We start from the raw sequence: 21,492 nt of genomic DNA on the forward strand, positions 1-21,492 counted from the left end.
AAAAGCGCTGCCCCTTCCCTTATTAATAAAGTGTCTCTCTTGTCTTCATGATTCTGAATCAGGCAGGGAGATAGGAAACTGCCTTTTGAAGAGACTCACCCTGCTCTTCGTAACCGGTTCCTGCCACGGGGGTCTCCAAATCCTCTCCGTTCTGCTTCAAGCCCAGGACTGCCCTCAGCTTTGCCACATTCAAGCAGGCCGTGGCCTCCCCACCCTGATCTCCGACCTGCAAAGTATTATTAGCCATCATTAATTCATGGAACAAGCACACATCTTTGGAACTTCTGCCTCGTGATTTCAAGCGGGCATGTTTGCTGTGTTCTTTTCGGAAACTGCTGTAACATTATTGTTTCAACAAGTTTGTCCAGATGCGAGTTTTAATTTGTTACTGTCTGGGGTTTTTTTTTTTGGTGTTTATGTATGTGTGTGGGTATCTGTATATATATTCAATTCTGTAATGATATCTAGACACAGAATGATAAAAATGTCTTCAGCGGTCCAGATATCGGTCATTTCTGAGCCAGTAACAATCAGGTGAATGCAATACAGCAAAGGTAAAGGGACCCCTGACCATTAGCCAGTCATGGCCGACTCTGGGGTTGCGGCGCTCATCTCGCTTTATTGGCCGAGGGAGCTGGTGTACATGTGGCCAGCATGGCTAAGCTGCTTTCTGACTAACCAGAGTAGCGAACGGAGACACCGTTTACCTTCCCGCCAGAGCGATACCTATTTATCTACTTGCACTTCGTGCTTTCAAACTGCTAGGTTGGCAGGAGTAGGGACCGAGCAACGGGAGCTCACCACGTCGCGGGGATTCGAACCGCCAACCTTCTGATTGGCTAGTCCTAGGCTCTGTGGTTTAACCCACAGCGCCACCCGCGTCCTTACAGCAAAGGTGGATGAATGCAATACATAAAGATAGAATCATAGACTTGTAGAGGTGGAAGCGACCCCAAGAGTCATCTAGTCCACACCCCTACAATGCAGGAATCACAACAGAACAAATAACCAGTCTACTGTTAACTTTTTGTATGATGCAAATTATTGCTGTACATTTTTCTTAAAGTGTTAATTTTATTGCTCTATCTTTTCTGGAAACCAGAGGGTGGTGTTCCGCCCCCTCTTTTTCTTGCAATCAAGTGGTGTATAAATTTTAGGAAATAAATAATTAATAAATTAAGTGGCAGAAATGCCATTTGCTGATAATTGCAAGTAGGGAGAATTCTGTTGAGCTCAAGTCCTCCCACTGAGGCACTGGCTTGGCTATGAAAAGAGGAAGCTGGGCTCCCCCTTTGCCTAATCCAACTCCAGGGCTATTCTTATGCCCTCATGGAACCTCCAGGTCCAGAGGCATTCTATCTAAAGCTCTGAAATGTACAAGACTCTGGATTATCTTCCCCAGTGTGGCAGCCAAACCTATTTGGTCTTCTTTTGAAATGGAGCCAGGAAGCAAATGTGTTAGCATACCCAACCTCAAGCCAGTTCTGCCATTATATGATCTAGGGAACTCTCCTCTTCCTCCTCCTCCTCACATCCAAGCCCTTACCCAGCTACCCACCTCTGTGAAACCTCCCATTGTTCTCTCCCCATCTGTTGCTGAGTAATCTGTACTACTCAGAGGACAGCAAAGTGTATTTATCTGGAACAGCTGAAGGGTTAATAATAGGGGATGTAACACTGATGAGAAGGGCTTCGCTCTACCCTGTCTTCCTTTCCCATTTCATAGAATTGTAGAGCTAGCAGGGACACCCACGTGTCATCTAGCCCAACCCCCTGCAGAGCAGGAACCATGTAAAATCAGGACACTCTTGAGGAGGCCCTCAACTGTCATGATAAGATCCTGAATCCAACCATTGGTCTATCTAGCACAGTGACTAGCTCCTCCCTGACTAGCAGCTGTGGCTCCTTAACAGCTTCAGGCAGATTTATTACCATTCCCTAAAAATAAGGAATATTCTAGTCCTCATCGTTCTGAATAAAGGGCTGAATTGTAATGGTACAGAGCAAGATACCAGGTCAGGACATTGGTCCACTGAGTTAAGCATTGTCCACATTGACTGGCAGCTGTGGCTTCTTGAAGCTTCAGGCAGGAGACATTTCCCAGTCCAGCCTGGAAAAGCCAGAAGGGATTGGATCCAGGACCTTCTGCATGCAAAGCAGGTGCTCTGCTACTGAGCTACAATGCCACCCTCTTTGGTTTCAAAATGGAGTTTGAAATGAGTTTTTTCCCTAAAAATAAAGGAAAGTCCTAGTCCTCATGGTTCTGAATAAATAGGAATCTGAGGCTTTCTGCATGCAAAGCAAGCAGTCTATACCACTGAGCTACAATGCCACCCTCTTTGGTTTCAAAATGGAGTTTGAAATGAGTTTTTTCCTATACCAATAGTTTAAGAGCTTTTACTGTTTTGTAACCAAGCAACTGGGGACATAACATTTTAAACGTTATACAGCTTATGTTTCCACACTTTTCTTTGCTGCAGGTTCTGTCATTTTAAATCTCTGCTAGGGGTTCTCATACCAAAGAGTACTTGCCCCAAACTTGGGTCTTGGCATCCCAGATTTCCAACATGATATGTCCACAGGGCCTCATCCTGAAAGGCCAGTTTCTAGCCACACCTGCTTCTTGGAGCTGTTTTTCTTTACCATCTTGTACTCCAAAAAAACCCCACATTTGTTCCCAACTCAGACCCCAAGAGGGACAAATCTCTGCCTGAACCCCTCTGAGCTGTAGCAGTCAACCCTGTGGTCAAATAATCATAGAATTGTAGAGTTGGGAGGGAACCCCACCAGATGCCCAGCTGGGAAGCCCACATGCAGGATCTGAGCACAACAGCACTCCCTGCCCCCTGCCCCTGTGTGGTTTCCAGCAACGTTCTAGAAACATTGCTGTGCACAGCTGTGGAGGCAGAGCATAGAAATTGTAGCTACTAGCCCTCCATAACTCTCTGCTCCATGAATTTGTCCAATCCTCTTTCAAAGCCATTCAAGTTGGCTATCATCCCCTCTTGCAGGAGCGAGTGCCATGGTTTAATTCTGCACTGGGGCACCCCACCTGTGTCGCTGTTCCAGGACAGTCCACTCTGCTCTATTGAGAAATTCCTCATCTTGCCCAGTAGCTCCAAGTGCTGTTTGGTGGGCCTCTGGTTGCTTTACCTTCTCTTCCAGCAAGGCAACCAGCTTGCATTTGCTGCAGGTGTAGTTTTGAACATTCTTAGGCAGGGAGACAAACATGGCAAAGGTGTTGCAAGTCACTACAGCAGCTCCCTTGCCATCCATGTCCCTTGGTCCTATGTCGCCCATGAGACAGCATTCCTGGCCTCCCCCATTAAATGGCGCTGCAAACACCCCTGTTTACAAGTCCTGGTCACAAGCTCCCAGAGGCTGCAATTAACAGTCATGCAATCAGCAGTAATCTAGCCCAACCCCCTGCAGAGCAGGAATCGTAATGTCCAAGGAGCACTGAACAGCTGCTAAAGGTCTATGGACACCCCCAACATTATAAAATAATTAAATGTGACGGACCACCAACAAATTAAAAAAAAAAATGCTTTTACTTCTTGGGAGATTTCAAGGTGTTTCTCTGCAAAGTATAAGGCTTGTTCACGGTTTCCGAGAGAGATGTAGGCATTTTCCAGGCTCCAGCAAGCTCTTCCTTCTCCCACTCTGAAAAGGAAAGGTATAGTTATTCACTTATGTTCCTATCATGACATACAGACATAGAATTGTAGAAGTGGAACAGACCCTGAGGATCAGCTAGCCCAACCCCCAACAATGTAGGAAATTCCACATCCCTGACACCCAACCTCTGCTTAAAAACCTCCAAGGGAGGAGAGCCCACTACCTCCCAGGGGAGTCCGTTCCACTGTCATACAGCTCTTACAGTCAGAAAGTTCTTCCTGATGTACAGTATGTCAACTTTCTTGCATTCATTGTGAGTGCTATACTTGACCTTTGTAATGTCTTCTTTTGCAATCTTAAGACAATATTTTAGTCTCCCGTTAATTGCATTGCTTGGAATGTCTGTACTAGGTTTGGTTTTACTTGGGAATGCTTTATTTTGGGATTCTTTGATTTGATGTTTTAATGTAGGCTGTGAACCATTCTTGAGACTTCCCCTCTTGCTCCCAAAACTGGGTTGCATGTGTGGAGAGAACCCCTGAAACAGCCTTTGGGGTGATGGGAAGTGGGATTTTCCCATCTGCACAAGTTTAGTATTATGATACTGAATTCCACAAGTGATTTCTTGCTTCAATAAGACATAGAGTTTGGCAAGTTCAACTCCATACAAAATCTCTGCCTCCCCCTTGTGGCCTCAGCTGGCTAATGACATGAGTGTAGATATTTCCCAAATCAACCCTTATTTTCCCACCTGCTAATAATAATAGTAATAGTAATAGTAATAGTAATAGTAATAATAATAATAATCTTATTAGATTTATATACCACCCTTCTCAGGGCAGTTCACAGAATAAAAAACAGGATAAAAACAAGTAATTAAGTAAAACAAAACCGCCAAATAATAACACACACCCCGCACCAGACACATTTAAAAGGCTGTGCAATATTTATCAGCCTAAGGCCTAGTTGAAGAGGAAAAAATTCACTTGGCATCTAAAGATATATGATGAAGGCACCAGGCAAACCTCCCTGGGGAGAGCTTTCCACCAACAGGGAGCCACTGCAGAGAAGGCCTGTTCTCATGTTGCCACCCACTGGATCTCTCAAGGAGGAGGCACACAAAGAAGGGCCTCAGATGATGAACACGGGGCCCGAGACGGTTTATATGGGGAGAGGTGGTCCTTGAGGTATTGCACTCCTGAGCTCCTAGATTCAATATATTTAACTATGAAACAAATGTACAGTGGTACCTCGCAAGACGAATGCCTCGCAAGACGGAAAACTCGCAAGAAGAAAGAGTTTTCCGTTTTTTGAGGTGCTTCGCCAGACGAATTTCCCTATGGGCTTACTTCGCAAGAAGAAAGCCCATAGGGAAATCTCCGGGGACCTCTTTTAAAATGCTGGCGGTCGGGAGCAAAGACTTTCGCCCACCGTCGGCCTTCAGAACAGGTCCAGGACCTCTTCTGGAGGCCGGCAGTGGGCGAAAGTCTTTGCTCCCCCCCGCCTGCCTTCAAAAGCCGTCGGGATAGCGGAGAAACGCGCTGCCCTTCTCCGCTATCCCGGGAAGGCAGGCAGGGGGGAGCAAAGACTTTTGCCCCCCGCCGGCCTTCAGAAGAGGTCCAGGACCTCTTCTGAAGGCCGGCGGGGGGCAAAAGTCTTTGTTCCCCTCCGCCTGCCTTCCCGGGACAGTGGAGACTTCTCCGCTGTCCCGGGGCCATCTTAAAATGCTGGCGGGCGGCAGCGAAACCTTCGCTGCCGCCCGCCAGCATTTTAAAAGCCCCCGGGACAGCGGAGGCTTCGCTGCCGCCCACCAGCATTTTAAAATCGCCCCGGGACAGCAGAGAAGTCTCCGCTGTCCCGGGGGCTTTTAAAATGCTGGCGGTCGGCAGCAAAGCCCTCCTGTCCCCGGAGCTTGCAGGGCGGGAGGTGGGGAGAAGGGCTTTTCTTCCCACCGCCAGCCTTCAGAACAGCCTTCTGAAGGCTGGCGGTGGGAAGAAAAGCCCTTGTCCCCCCCCCCAGCCTTCAGAAGAGGTCGGGGGACAGACTGTCCCCGGTCCTGGCCTGAAGGCGGTTTCCATAGGAACGCATTGATTGATTTTCAATGCATTCCTATGGGAAACCGTGCTTCGCAAGACAAAAAACTCGCAAGAAGAAAAAACTCGCGGAACGAATTAATTTCGTCTTGCGAGGTACCACTGTAATACACAGACAGATGTATGAAGCATGGCACAAAACATATATTCATAATTCATGTTTAATGTCCCCCCTACCCTTGAAAATTGCCAAGGGCTGTCAAAATGGCATCGTGGGCCACTTGCAGTTCATGGGCAATGGCAAGAACCGCCCTGATCTCTCCCTGCCATGCCAGAGGCATAACAGAGGCATTAAAACCAGGTCTGAAAACAGAGATCAGCAGAAATGGAAATACTCATTTGAAAGCATAGTTACCGTATTTTTTGCTCTATAAGACTCACTTTTTCCCTCCTAAAAAGTAAGGGGAAATGTGTGTGCATCTTATGGAGTGAATGCAGGCTGCGCAGCTATCCCAGAAGCCAGAACAGCAAGAGGGATTGCTGATTTCGCTGCATAGCAATCCCTCTTGCTGTTCTGGCTTCCGAGATTCAGAATTTTTTTTTTCTTGCTTTCCTCCTCCAAAAACTAGGTGCGTCTTGTGGTCTGGTGCGTCTTATAGAGCGAAAAATATGGTAAATGAACAAATCCTGCCCACCCTGCCATGCACATGGCTGTTCAAAGGGGGCTCCTTGTAAGAAGTTCCATCAAGTCCCATTGCAGGGAGTTGGATTAGATGAGCCTGGAATACAGCTCTAGGATTCTATGCTATGATTCTAAGCCCGGCTGCACCACTTCCACCTCACCTGTCTCCCAGTTCCTGGGCGATGGCCAGGTGTTTCAGGTGATAATCGATGGCCTTCTCGTAGTCCTGCAGGAGGGTGTAGGTGTTCCCCAGGCTGTAGCAGGATTGAGCCTCCACTGCTTGGTCCTTCAGCTGCCTGGAGAGCTGCAGTGTCTTCCTGCATTAAAAAGCAGATTCTTTAAAAATATATATTTTATTAAACAAAATGCTGTAAACCGAAAATAGAGAGAATAAAGAAAAGGTTTAAAATGGCACAAGGTTGGACATGATCCTTGAAGGTGTTGTTCCAAAACATTACCCAAAAAGACCTGTTCTTCCATAAACCCGCTAGGCTGATTTCACAGCATCCTAGGATTGTGGAGCTGGTGGGGACCTTGAGGGTCATCTAGCCCAACCCTGTGAACTGCAGGAATCACAGCTAAAGCACCCTGATGGCTGGACTGAAATGATGCTGGACCAGATGCACCTGGGGCCTGATCTAGAAGGCTCTTCTTCTGCTCAGTGGCAGGGTAGCTCATGTGGGGCTCTCCAGGATGCACACAAAGGATGAGAGACCTCAAGCATTTTAAAGCCCTGTTTAACAACTCTGTGGCTCAAACTACATTTTTAAAAACAGGATAGTAAAGTGGTGGTGGGTTTCTTTTGGAAGGGAGTAGAGATAGTTTCCCCCTTCTAAACTGTAAAAAAAGGTAAGCCTGCAGGAAACTGAATAGAATAGCCATGGCAGACTCCTACAGCAAAGCACAGAGTCTTGCAGCACCTCGCTCTATTAATCATTTTACTAATTATTATCTTTCATTTTAATAAATTTAATTTATTGCAGCTTAAGCTTTCGTGGACTTGATGGTGAAGTGGACTGTGGCCCCCAAAAGGTTATGAGTAATAAACTGGTGAAACTTTAGGCTGCCACCAGACTCTTCCTTGTTAAACATATTGCGTTATTATCTTTATTCAGACCATGGAAATGTTACCAAAGCGTGAATGCCATTCAAATTCTCAAAAGCCTCCACACTTATCTTGGTTAGCTGAATTAATATATCACCGTAAATATAGGTTTGAAATAGATATCCAGGCCAATGTTACAATATTTAATTTTTATTATTATCATAGCTCTTGTGCCTGCTGAGGATTTGTTTGTCTGAGCTTATCTAAAGTTCATGGACAGGGAACCAGAGGAGATTTTTGGATACCAGAAGGTGGCAGCAGGATGCTCTGAATGGAAGCGAATAAAATATTTCCTGCATTTTAGATTTTTCTACAGGATGGCACGGCAGACAGGAAATGAACACGGTTGTGGCTAGCCAGCCAAGCAGTAATGTAAAGTGCTTCCTGGGATTGCATAGTATCACAGAATTGTTGATAGGGTCACCCAGTCCAACACCCTGTGATGCTGGAATTTGCTCTCCCATTGTATATACAATGTCTCTAGGGGTGTTCAACCTCTCTGCAGAAATAGCTGAGCTGCGGGTGGCGCTGTGGGTTAAACCACAGAGCCTAGGACTTGCCGATCAGAAGGTCAGCAGTTCGAATCCCCGCGACGTGGTGAGCTCCTGTTGCTCGGTCCCTGCTCCTGCCAACCTAGCAGTTCGAAAGCACGTCAAAGTGCAAGTAGATAAATAGGTACCGCTCCGACGGGAAGGTAAACGGCGTTTCCGTGCGCTACTCTGGTTCGCCAGAAGCGGCTTAGTCATGCTGGCCACATGACCTGGAAGCTGTACGCCAGCTCACTCGGCCAATAAAGCAAGATGAGCACCGCAACCCCAGAGTCGGCTACGACTGGACCTACTGGTCAGGGGTTCCTTTATCTTTTACCACAACAGGTGTATGCCATTTCTCACTTGTACACATGCAGAGAGGGAGAGACAGTGCAGTGCAGTGGTTAGAGTGTTGGACTAGGACCTGGGAGATGAGAGTTCTGATTTCCCCCTCAGCTATGAAGCTCACTGGGTGTGAGGACCTTGAGGGTCAGTCACTGCCTCTCAGCCTAATGTATCTTGCAGGGCTCTTGTGGGGAATTCAATGAGGAATGAACACAAGCATGTACACCCCCTTGAGCTCTATGGGGGGGAAAGGTGAGCTATAAGTAAATAAGAATAAAATCATGTGGCAGGGAGACATCTTCTTACTTGTAGTACTCTGCAGCGATGTCGAACCTCCCCAAGAAGATGTGGGCATTCCCCAAATTGCTGTGGGCTCTCCTTTCTGCCGCTTTGTCGCCAAACTCCTTGGCGATGGCCAGGCGCTGGAAGGGAGACAGGTAGAGAGAGAGAGGTGGTTAATGGCTGCAGCAAAAACACTGGCCAGTGGGGTGTACTGGTCTTGGACTAGGACCTGGGGGAGACCAGAGTTTAAATCTCCTCTCAGCCATGAAGCTCATTGGGTGACCTTTAGGCAGTCACCACCTATCAGCCTAATCTACCTCACAGGGTCGCTGCAAGGATGAAACAGGGAGGAGGAGAACCATGGATACTACTCTGAGCTCCTTGAAAGGAAAGGTGGGGTATAAATGCAATAAACAAATAAAAATAAGACCACACATGAGTCAGTTGCATTTGCTGATTTTATCTCCATTTTCAATTGCCATCTCAAGCGAATTTGCTTTTCATTTGTTTGGGTGTGTTTAGTCGCATTTTGTATACAGAATTGTGTGGTTTTTTTAAATTGAAATTTTAGTGCAACAAAGACAACTTAAAATGCAAGAAGCATAGCTAGAAACAATCTCAAAATCAACTAGATACAGGGTAATGAGACGTCATAAAGGAATTTCTGTATATACAGGAAACCCACTTCAGATTTGAATCAGGTGAATTATAATACACTGGTTTCCTATTACTGCAGCTATTCCATTATTAATTGTTTCTCTACTTTCTTCATTACAGGAATCAGATGGTGATGGGTCAAAAAAATTAAGATGAATTTGTACAAGTCAGAACATCTGAACAATCTAGAATAGCATAAAAATTGTCATGTTACTGCTTGTTACTGCTCTTGAGATAACTCTTCCAATAACACACTGTATCATACCATTGGTTTAGGGATTTCCAGCTTCTGGTGGTGAAATGTTTTGTATTTAATCGGACATGTTTGCTGCTTGGAGATTTCATTTTACTTTTTTGAACAAGCAGTTTATAAATTTTATAAATATTGTCACTTTTTGCTTTTAAAAGTATTTTCATTTATAAACCGCTTTGGTATGAAAGGGAGCAAAGGCAATGAATAGATAAAAGTTTCTCTCATAACGCTGCAGCTCATGGGCCTCCAGCGAAGCTGAATGTGGGAATCATAGAAGTGGGGAACAGAGAAAAGGAAGGACTTTTTCAGGCAGCGCAGAGTTAAACTACAGAAGTCCCATAGGAGGCTGTGATGACCACACACTTGAATGGCTTTAAAAGAGGACTGGACAAATTCATGAAGAAAGGGCTGGACGTGACTGAGATGTGGGTGTGTTGCCCAGCTCCCCTCCAAGACACCCTACAAAGGGAATGGTGAAGAGCCTCTGTGCTCTTCAGTTTGGGAGTTTTCAGCCAATCCAGGCCAAGTTACTCTCTGCATGGATGAGGATTAGAAACATGCTTTAGAAAGAAAGAAAAACATTTTGGCTTTATTTTATGTTTGCATTTTGACACTGAGATTCCCTGTCATCAGATCACAGCATAGGGGCTGGGGCCAGATCAAGGGACCCACAGAATGAAAGGCTCCCCCCCCAAAGCCCAACTGAGCCTCACCTGTTTGTGGAAGATGATGGCTTTGCTGAAGTTGCCCAGCAAGTAGTGGCTGTTGCCTAGGTTGCCATATGCCCGGCCTTGGGCAGCTCTGTCCCCCAGCTCCTTCACAAGAGAGAGGTTCTTCCTGGAATCCCCCACAAAAGGAAAATGTGTTGTTGTTGTTCTTGTTTTACAATCAATAAATGGGGGGGGGGAGAACAATGTGGAACTGGCAAAACTAACAGCAAAAATAGAAAAGCAACATGACAGCATATTCATGGGAAAATGGAAACCCTTGTTGCAATATCTAGAAAAAAATATCGTAATCAGATGAAATCGCAAGCAGGATTTGAAATATGAGCAGGGGGGAAATGATAACATATGAAACAGAGTAATATGTTCTAGGTGACGTGTTTATTATTATAATGTACATAAATGGGATGGGATTAAGAGCAGCATGGAAGAAACGGCAGGAAGTCAAAGTTTAAAAGGGGAATGTATAAGAAATGTGAAATTGACAATTAAGGATTTTAAAGCTTAATAAAAATGTGACACACACACAAAAGCAATGGGGGGGGGACAGCAGAGTCATTAATACAAAGGGATAGCAAGGAGCTCCAGAAGGACCTCTCCAAACTGAGTGAATGTGCGGCAAAATGGCACATGCAATTCAATGTAAACAAGTGTAAAGTGATGCATGTTGGGGCAAAAAAATCTCAGTTTCATGTACTTGCTCCAGGGGTCCGAACTGGCGGTAAAGGTAAAGGGACCCCTGACCATTAGGTCCAGTCGTGACTGACTCTGGGGTTGCGGCACTCATCTCGCTTTATTGGCCGAGGGAGCCAGCATAAACAGCGTTTACCTTCCCGCCGGAGCGGTACCTATTTATCTACTTGCACTTTGATGTGCTTTCAAACTGCTAGGTTGGCAGGAGCAGGGACCGAGCAATGGGAGCTCACCCCGTCACGGGGATTCGAACCGCCAACCTTCTGATCAGCAACTCCTAGGCTCTGTAGTTTAACCCACAGCGCCACCCGCGTCCCTCCAAACTGGTGGTGCCAGACCAGAAACAAGAGCTTGGGGTCATAGCAGAGAGCTTGATGAAGATGACACACTGAGTGGTAAATTCCATGCTAGGGATCATTAGGAAAGGAACTGAAACTAAACAAATTTATGAGGCGACCACGTTTGGAATATACTACGGTATGTACAGTTCTAGCAGCCCCTTGTGAAAAAGATATTGCAGAATTGGAAAAGGTCCAGAAAAGAGCAATCAAAATGATCCAGGGGATGGAATGATGACTCCCCTTTGAGGAAAGGTCACAGCATTTGGGCAGGAAGTTTATAAAATGATGTATAGCATAGGAAAAGCAGATATAGAAAAGTTTTCCTCTCTCTCTCCTAAGACTACAACTGATGGACATCCAATGAAGCTGAATGGCGGAAGCTTCAGGACAGATAAAAGTAAATACTTCTTAGTTAAACTATGGAACTCTCTCCCACAGGAGGCAGTGACAGCCACTAACTGTCTAGATGGCCTTCAAAAGGAGTAGACAAATTCATGGAGGAGGAGAGGGCTGTCAATGGCGACCAGCCCCAGTGGCTATGCTTTGCTGCCATGGTCAGAAGAAGTAATGTTTCTGAACAGCAGTTGCTGGAAACCACAGGAAGGAGAGAGCTCTTGTGAGCAAATGGTGCTTGCTAGTTTCCCACAGGCAACAGTTCAGCCACTGCAAGTACAGTCTGGTGGACCAGACGGGTCATGGGCCTGATCCAACAGGCTCTTCTAGTGAGGGGACCATCCTCAAAGACTGAAGATCTCGCACTCAAGGGGGCACTGAGGCACAGCAGGGGAGCAACAAGGGTAGCATCTTTGAATGAAGTGAGGCTGAAAGAGAATGGGGCATTTTTACAAAGACTCTGCTGGACATCAGGTGCACTGGAGCTGCACTGGAGGGAGTTGGACTAGATGACTCTACAATTCTATAATTCTAGGCTCACTGCCTCAATAAGGGGTTGTCACTCACTCATAAAATTCGGATGCCTTCTCCAAACTCTCTTGGACTTCCTCGGGCAAGTGGTTAGGCTCCTGGGGCAAGCTCCAAGACAGCTGCTTCCCTTTAGCGTGGTAGACGTTCCCAATGTTGTACAACGCCCTTGCCTCTCCAACCTAGAAGAGGTGGGGGAGAAAAGGTATTCATGCTGCCTTGGGTTTTTCTCTTACACTGGTTGTATGGACCAGGGTCCTCATCCCTGTTGATTTCAGCATGGATGCACAAGAAAAGCCCTGCTGGACCAGGTCAGTGTCCTATCTAGTCCAGCATCCTGTCCTCACAGTGGCCAGCAAGATGCCCCAAAAAGAAGCCCCCAAGCAGGATCTGTGCAAAAGCAACTCTCCCACTGTTGTTCCCCATCTTCCGTATACAGTGTCATAGTCTGCTATCAAAAGAGACAACCTTAAGGAGAGCCTGGCTGCTGGACTGGGCCACAGACGGGCCATTATAGCCCAGCACCCTCCTCTCACAGTGACCAAATGCCCCTAAGAACCTGGAAACTGAGACAGACTGCCTCTGGAACTGGAGGTGCCATAAGGTGAGCCTGATCACTGCCAGATCAGGCCAATGGTCCATCTAGTCCAGCCTCCTTTATTGGCTAACCAGATGCCCATTACGGAAAACCCACAATCAGAACCTGAGCTCAACAGCAGCACCCACCCCAACTAGTCATTCACAGGTAGACTGCTCCTGGGCATGGAAGCTCTGCTATCACTGTTGACATCCATATAAGGAGCCATGATGGATCAGGCCAATGGATGCCTTCATGGTGGCCACCCAGAAACCCCATAGGGAGCCCCGTGCAAGGAGGAACCGAGGGCAAGAGCATTTCTCCCCTCCTGCGCCTGCCGTTTCGTGGTGCTATTTTTTAGTGTGCGGGTACCTTGTCTCCCAGCTCCTGGGAGATGTCCAGGTGCCTCTGGCAACAGACCAGGGCCTCATCAAACTGCCCGAGGATCTTTAGCGTATTTCCCAGGTTGCCACTGGCTTTGGCTTCTCCGATGCGGTCCCCAGTGGTCCTGCGGAGAAAAAGCAGAAGGCGGTTCCTGGTGGCTCCACTCCAGCAAAGACACAAAGACCACCCAGGCAGGGATGGGAAGGAATGAAGCACCCCAATGGGGACCTTCCCTCCCCTTCCTTCTGTCTCCTCCTGTCCTTTCTTCCCTTCCCTCTGACTATGTAACTGGTTTACAGCAACTCTCTCCCCCCCGCCCGCAAATTGTAGAATAAAAAGTTAAAAACAGACATTGATTAACTATTGTGGAATATATATTTCACAAAATGTATACACAAAGCTTGATTGTAAGGAAAACCCCCAAACCTGTTTACAAAAAGGTAAAACAATAAAAGTTGACACTACTAGACTTCAAAACATACAAAAAGATAAACTCCTAAAACAGATTAAAATTCACACCCACTTTCTAAGCACCTGAATGTTTTCAGCAGGTGCCAAATGGAATACATTGAAGGTGCCTGCTGCTGATTTTGTCGGCAAATTATATGATCTTTGTATATTATATATACTTGTTGTTGCTCTCACCACCACCGCAAACGTCTATCCATTATTTCAAGGAAACTGAGCATAACAGCCAGTCCTAACTCTATAGGCAATGTATACAGCCCAGAAGGGTAATCTAGTTCAACCCCCTGCAATGCAGGAAAGTTATAAAAATTATGCATGGTATGGAGAAATTGGACAGACAGAAGTTTCTCTCCCTCTTTCATAACACCACAACTCATGGTCATCCGATGAAGCTGACCGTTGCCGGACAGATACTATGGAATTCCCTCCTGCAGGAGACAGTGATGGCCACCAACTTGGATGGCTTTAAAAAAAGGACTCGACAGATTAAAGGATGAAGAAGGCTATTGATGGATATTGGCCACAATGACGGCAGCAATGTTCCTGAATACCAGTTGCTGGAGACCACGGGAGGGGAGAGGTCTCTTGTGCTCGGATCCTGCTTGCTGATTTCTCCTAGAGGTAATTGTTCAGCCGTCATGGGGAAAGGATGCTGGCCTAGATGAGCCACTGGCCTGATCCAGCAGCCAGGCTCTTCTGACACTCTGATGGGACCTCAAGAGCTCCAGAGACAGACTATATAGATACCTAGGTTGTTTGGGGTATTTGGCCACTGTGAGAACAGGATGCTGGACAAGATGGGCCATTGGCTTGATCTAGCAGGCCTCTTCTGATGTTCATAATGAGAGAATAAATACATCCTTCTGGCAGCAGGACACTTACCTAGCTAGGGTGAGATCATGTTTGTGGTATTCCAGAGCCTTGGAATACTCCTTCAGGTAGAAGTAGGCGTTGCCCAGCTGGCTATAGATGGCACTGAGTGTCTTCAGGTCCTCTGTTCCCACCTGAACAGCTGCTTCAAAGAAGGCCACCCCAGCTTTGAAATCCCCGGCTTTGCACAAACGCTCTCCTTCCAGGGCCACCTCCAGGCAAGAGGCTTCCATCCTATGGGGGCAAACATGTACAGCAAAGGTATTATTATAATTATTTATTACTAGAATTGTTTGGGTTTTTATCTTGTTTAAGTTTTTGTGTGCACTGACATTCTGATATTTCTGGTGTATATATATATATATATATATATATATATATATATATATATTCATTGTATATAAATGTATGAGAACAGCAGAGGAAAATTAAAGGATGATGAAAAAGCAAAACCATAAAACTGGAATGTAGAACGAGTCCAGTAGCACAGGGGTTAAAATAAACAAGTCTCAGGAAAGAATCACAGAATTGGAAAGTACCCCAAAGGTCATCTTGTCCAACCATTGAAAATGCAGGAATATCAGCATATCTGGTGACTGAGTCTTGTTCCAGATACGCCAGGACTGTGAAAAGGGTTGCTTTTGAAAATGATGGCATCACTGCATTATTTCATAAAATAATGCCAAATCATTAAAAAAGTGCCTGGAGGTTCTAGACCTTATCAAAATCACTGTTAAGTGCAATTTTCTCTATTACTGTATAGCTATAGTCCATTGTGAGTGATCCCAAATGCTCAATGTCAGATTTTGGTCTTTTTTCCATTGAGTTCCCATGACGATGTGCACTGCCAAGATCACATTATCAATATGTATAGATATTGAGATTTGTGCCTTTTGATTAAAGGTGGTATATAAATTGAAGAAATGAAATGGTATGTTTTTACTGCTAACTCATTGCTGTATTTTCCTTTTCACCTGCTGTTGTCTAAAACGCCTTTTGATTATCCATCATTGTGCATCGCTCTGAAAGCTCGTCCTTCAAGCAGAAAGGCAGTGTGTTAATTTTAAAAATAAAATAAATGGCAAATGAGGACTTCTAAGCACAGCAAAGAAAACACTGTTCATTGGGTGTCACATTAGCCAAAATCGATTAACCTCAACAAGCTGTGTTGATCAAACGCAGAGTTCACTGTTGAGTAACAGAGGTTGGCGCGGGATGGGGAATTGATTGACTGCAACCCCCATGGGGAAGGGAAATGGAGGAGGGTGCCTCAAGGTCACGGGAAAGGGGACTTACTTGCAAGCCATGTGTGGCCCAGAAGGGAAACTGCAGAAGGTCATCATTCAGATTCAGGATAGACAAAAGGAAGTTCTTGTTCACACAATGCATAGTTAAACTGTGGAACTCACTGCCGTCGGAGGCAGTGGTGGCCACCAAACTGGATGGCTTTAAAAAAGGATTGGACAAACTCATGGAGAAGGGCATCAATGGTTACTAGCTCCAGTGTCTATCCTCCAGGCCCAGAGGCAGTCTTTCTGGACTCCTAGGGTCCTAGGGGCATTTGGAAACTCTGAGAAGTGGATACTGGACTGGACGGCATTTTCTTAAGGATGCTGAAAATTGGTCCTCCAGCTTTCTGGTTACTCCCGAAAGCAGCCTCTGCAACACCAAGCAACCTCTGGGCCGCTCCTCCGAGTGTGAGGAATCAGAAGCTGTATTAGCTAACCACGGCAACCCAGAGAGTGGTGCCTGGGCTGGCTTCTGGCTGGGCTCAATCCATCCATGATGACAGCCCTCGCCAAGTCCGGCCGGCTGCCAGGGAGCTGCTCTTTTCATCTCGCCAGGAACACGGCGTCCAGGCTCTGTACATCCGTTTGCAGATCACATGGTCAGGATTTGCTCCAGATAATTACAGGGGGAGCTTCTCCTGTTCCTCTCTCTGAGGCACTCAGCTCCCACTTGGGTCTTTAATGGCAACCAGATGCTCAATAGACTTTGCTGCACAAGCCTTCCTTCCTCCCCAGAGTTAACTCAGCCCTGCAAAAGGGGACAGAACTCCTGGTCGCCTCACCTCCAAAACGATAGGGTAGATCATTGGAAAACAGCCCAAAATCTTACACAGGGCCCTTGGAACCACTCCCTCTGGAATATAGTTATAATAAAGAAAATGACACCTAATTTGATATCAATGAGGACTAGAACCGCCAGGCACTTTATACAGAGTTTGGCATTCTTTTAGGACATGTACAGCGGACATTTCATTTTCAAGGCAACCTTCATCCCAAGCCTGGCAAATCTGGAACTAGACTTGATAATCTCATAATGCTGATATTCCTGCATTGCAGGGGGTTGGACTAGATGACCCTTGGGATCCTTTCCAATTCTATGATTCTTTACTGGAACTTTGCTACCTGTGCAACTGTACTCATTCTGCGTGCCTTATCGTTTTGTTTTTCCATCTTTTAATTTTCATTTGTTGTTAATAATGGTTCTCTGTTTTACATACATTATGAAATAAGAGGATGGTGACAACAACAACAACAACAACAACGTGTTGCCAAAAGGCTTGGAGGGTCCTGGAAAATTATGTGCTCTTTTGGCAGGATTTTGTCTTATACAGTGGTACCTCAGGTTAAGTACTTAATTCGTTCTGGAGGTCCGTTCTTAACCTGAAACTGTTCTTAACCACTTTAGCTAATGGGGCCTCCTGCTGCCGCTGCACCACCGGAGCACAATTTCTGTTCTCATCCTGAAACAAAGTTCTTAACCCGAGGTACTATTTCTGGGTTAGTGGAGTCTGTAACCTGAAGCGTATGTAACCTGAAGCGTATATAACCCGAGGTACCACTGTATGTCACAAGTAGCTGTGATTTAGCTGTGATTCCTGCATTGCAGAGTGCTGGACTGTTCTGGGGTTCCCTCAACTCTGCAAGTGGATGATTCTATGACCTCGGAAGGTGGTGAACTCTCCTTCATTAGAGATCTCTAAAAAGAGGTTGGATGCTTTGGTCGTGATTCCCTGCATTGTGGAGCATTGAACTAGATGAGCTTTGGCGGGGGGGGGGTGTCCCTTCCAGCTCTAGTTCTGTGGTTCTAAATACAGACACAGAGGACTCCCTCTCCACAGTACAACATTAAATTTAGTTCAGCCAATGGCCTTAAGTCCTCTCTCAACCTAATAGGAAGTCTCTCCCAGATATCACACACTGCTTTTTTTGCACTTCTTTTTCCTCCCCCTTGCATTTGTTGCATTTATGTCAACAGACTCATGGGACTGTAGAACTGAAGGGTCATCTAGCCCCACCCCCTGCAATGCAGGAGTAAACTCATAAAGATAAGAGAAGGGAAATACGAAACTCCAGACAAACTGAAGTTGACAGAGTCACCCTGTTGACCCTTTCCCAGCCGGCCGAATTCTGACAAGAGCCTGTCTTCTGTCTACATTTCTTAAAGACACTATTGTTTCTCTGATGCTGCCACCATGCTTCTGGGAATGCTCCTCTGCCCGCCCTGTGCATCCTTTCCCCGGAACCCCATAATGCCATCTCTGTTCCCAGCTCGGATGAGTGGCCTGCATGTGTTTGCTTCACTCTTCTTTGTTTAAATCGTGCTAAGATTTGCATCCGGCTTCGTGCAAGCTCCTTCAGAAGCTGCTCAATACGCAAGAGACGTGGAAGGATCTGGAAAGGGCTGGAGGTGGGAACAGCACCAATGCAAACAAGAGGAACTTAAGGCCTGCTGGATCAGGCCAATGGCACCCTTTCTTCACAGTGGCCAAATGCTCCATAGAACCTAGGAATTCAGTTAAGCTGCCTCTGGACCTGGAGGTTCCAAAACAGCATTGGAAGAACCCTGCTGGATCAGGCCAGTGGCCCATCTACCCTCACATCCTCTCCACATAAGTGAAGGACCAGATGGCCATTATGGGCAGCAGGATTCAAGCACAAGAGCAACTCTCCCCTCCTGCAGTTTCCAACATCTGGGATCCTGGCAAGCAGCCACAGATAGCTTTCTCCTCTGTGAATCTGCCTAATCCTCTTTTAATGCCACCCAAGTTGGTGCCCATCACTTCCTCCTGCAGGAGACAGTTCCGTAATTTAACTATGTGCTGCGTGAAGAAGCCCTTTCTTTTATCTGCCCTGAAAGCCATTAAAAAACCCATCTATATTTTTTTAAAACACACACACATACACACAATCAGATAAGTAACTCACATCCCATGATGGAACGTTGTCGGCCCAAAACTATGGAACTCCCTCCTGCAGGAGGCAGTATGGCCTCCATCCTGGATGGTTTTAAAACAGGATTAGGTAATTTCTCGGAAGAGGCGAAGGCTGTCAAGGCTACTAGCCGCAATGGCTATTGTCTGCCTCCAGAGTTAGAAGCAGTGATGCTTCTCAGCAGTTGCTGGGAAACGCAGGAGAGGAGTGTTGCTCTTGTGCTCGGGTCCTGATTGCAGGTTTCCCCAGGCAACTGTTCAGCCACTGTGAGGACAGGATGCTGGACTGATCCAGCAGACTCTTTTTTAAAAAACTCCCCTCACCCCCCCCGTAATTATTTTTCTGTTTAAAGGGAGAAATATGCTCCAGAATCAGGCTAGCATTGCATGGGGCCTTGGGGATCATGGACTCTCCTCTCCTAGCAAATCTTGTAAATCCAGAAGCTGCCTCACTGCAGGTCCCTGGAATGAACCCTGTAATTTTATTTTCGCTAAGTAGAGGATTGCAAAGGAAAAGGAAACACTGGCCCCTTCCAAAAGTGGTTGCTCGCCTCTGTTCCCGCCTGACATTCTCTCCCCCCCCCCCCCGAGGAGCCCACGTTCTAGGGACCAGGTTCCAAATCCAACATGGTTGTGGTTTCTGGGCCCTGGGGTGGGGCAGCAAAGCAGCTTGTGGGCCAGAGAAACAGCTGCCTGATCCAATAGTGAGGTAGTAGTCCTGGTCTAGGCTTCTTTGGCCATGGCAAATGGCTTCCAAATGGCACAGGAACGCAGGCCGTCGACTCATTCTAACCTAGAAGGGCTGTAGCTCAGTGGCAGAGTATCTGTGCTGCATACAGAACGCCCCAGGTTCTGATTTCTTCAGAACCATGAGGACTAGGACTTCACCCAGAGAGCTGCTGATGGTCAAAGTAAGTAATGCTGGGCTTCCTATGCAAATGAGCATTTCCTGCTCTGGCCGGCAGCATCAACAGCTCTCCAGGGTTCCAGGCAGAGAAAAAGAGAGGGAAGAGGTGACATGGCAGAGGGCAAGCAAGGCTATCAATGGATACTAGCCACAATGGCTATGCTCTCTCTACCAACCCCCCCCCCTTGCAGGGTGGTCTTCCCCTGGACCCAGACCCAGCACCCAAGGCCTTTTTAGAAATCCGGGAGTTCCACAGCAATACACAATTAAAGCCCAGCCCAGCATTTCTGACTCTGCAAAATCAGGCCCTTAATCATCATGGAATCATGGAGCTGAAAGGGACACCCAAGGGTCATCTAGTTCAACCCCCTGGAATGCAAGAATCACAGATATACACTTGCAGTTTTTCTGAGGCCTTGCCAGCACTAAACATTTAAAGCAGGGTTATATACCATTTTAAACGGATGTGGCTCCTCCCCCCCAAAAAAGAATCATGGGAACCATTGTTTGTTCAGGGGTTTTGAGTTCCAGTGTGGTTTAATTCTTCCCCAGGGAACTCTAGGTTCTGCAGCTCTGGGACGGGTATGGGGGAATCTCCTAAGAACTCTCAGCACCCTTAAACTACAATTCCTGGGGGTTTTTAGGGGAAGCTGTCTTAAAGCGGTATTGCAGCACTTTAAATGCAGGTGCAGCCTATGACTCCAGGATCTCATTAGGACATCCTAAGAAAAAGTCAAGCACCTTTGGATCCCCACTGCTGTCCAGCCCTGCTTCACCCAATTTATTTTGTGGGTCACCGTGGGTTGCAAAGCATCCCCAGTGGTGCACCCACAAGCTAGGGTGTCGAAGGCCCCTATGTTTCCTGTTTAATTCAGTCCTTTATTTGGAACCATGAGGACTAGAACTTCACTGTACTTTTCAGAGGAAGGGCTGAGCACGCCCCACTGCCTGAAACTCTTGAGAGCCACTGCCAGTCTGTGTAGTAGACTACACTGAGCTAAATGGGACGGCAGTCTGGCTCGGTAGAAGGTGCAATCCTTCGTTCCTATTTAATTCATCCCAGGAGAAGCAGAACCTTACTTTATATTTTTTGGAGGGGGGAAGAGTTTCCTCTGCCCGAAACTCCGGATAGCTGCTGCCAGTGAGTGCTGGAACTTGCAGCGGTCCGACTCGGCAGACCCTCGGCTACCTATTGCAGCCAGCAGCAGAGTTCCTTGGGAAACTAGATGACACTTCCCTCCACACACCCCAAAAGGAAATAGACCAATTTCCTAATAATGGCTGAGAACCACGCAGAAAGCACGCGAGATGCAGACGGTCCTGGGGTTAGGGAGACCCCGCAGAGGGCAAACGGGGAGGGGGCTGCCTCCAGCCCGGAGGGCGAGGGAGGCAACCTTCTTTGCTGGAAAACCTCCCAAGGCCCGAGCGGGGAGGAGCCCCATGTCTCCTGGAACCCGGCAAGCTTTCGCCCCTGAACGCAAAGCGCTGAGGGGGGCAGCGAAAAGGAGGAAGAGGAGGAGGAGGCGCCCCTCGCCTCGGCTGTCTGTCCAGCCCCCACTCTGCCCTACCTGGAATGCAACCTCTTGTCCGGGGGCTCCGGCAGGGCGTTCTCGGGGGCCAGCAGGGACATCGCTGCGGGAGGGCAGGCGGGCGGGCAGCGCCTCCTCCGCCTCCAGCCGGCCGGCAACGGCGGCTCACCCGGACCCCCGACTCCGTGGAGGCAGGGCGACCCGCCCCCGGCTCTGACGTCAACGCCCACCTCTCCGCCCGCCCGCCTGCGCGCTTTCGCGGGAGGGCGGGTGCTTATGTCTCCCTGGCTCAAATACAGAAAGTAAGCTTAACTGTAAGGATGAAGTTGTGGGGGGGCTGATTGACGCAGGGC

General features: G+C 47.2%; 1 protein-coding gene across 2 annotated transcripts in view; it reads right to left on the minus strand.

Annotated features, from left to right (window-relative positions):
- GPSM1 (G protein signaling modulator 1) overlaps positions 1-21,285 on the minus strand; it is a 59,001-nt gene extending 37,716 nt beyond the window's left edge. Inside the window, exons 1-9 of one of the 2 annotated variants that reach the window (XM_053373714.1) lie at positions 21,179-21,285; positions 14,497-14,718; positions 13,135-13,270; positions 12,225-12,367; positions 10,219-10,342; positions 8,620-8,735; positions 6,495-6,650; positions 3,555-3,663; positions 100-226 (exon numbers count right to left, since the gene is read on the minus strand). In XM_053373714.1, coding sequence (XP_053229689.1) covers positions 100-226; positions 3,555-3,663; positions 6,495-6,650; positions 8,620-8,735; positions 10,219-10,342; positions 12,225-12,367; positions 13,135-13,270; positions 14,497-14,718; positions 21,179-21,240 — 1,195 coding nt within the window. In that variant the 5' untranslated portion in view covers positions 21,241-21,285. Of the gene's footprint in view, positions 1-99; positions 227-3,554; positions 3,664-6,494; positions 6,651-8,619; positions 8,736-10,218; positions 10,343-12,224; positions 12,368-13,134; positions 13,271-14,496; positions 14,719-15,780; positions 15,913-21,178 lie in introns of those variants that run through there. The other variant, XM_053373715.1, reaches the window with a different exon arrangement.
- Positions 21,286-21,492: the final 207 nt, after the last annotated feature.

This window comes from Podarcis raffonei, chromosome Z (assembly GCF_027172205.1).
Source record: "Podarcis raffonei isolate rPodRaf1 chromosome Z, rPodRaf1.pri, whole genome shotgun sequence".
NCBI classification, from domain to species: Eukaryota; Metazoa; Chordata; class Lepidosauria; order Squamata; family Lacertidae; genus Podarcis; species Podarcis raffonei.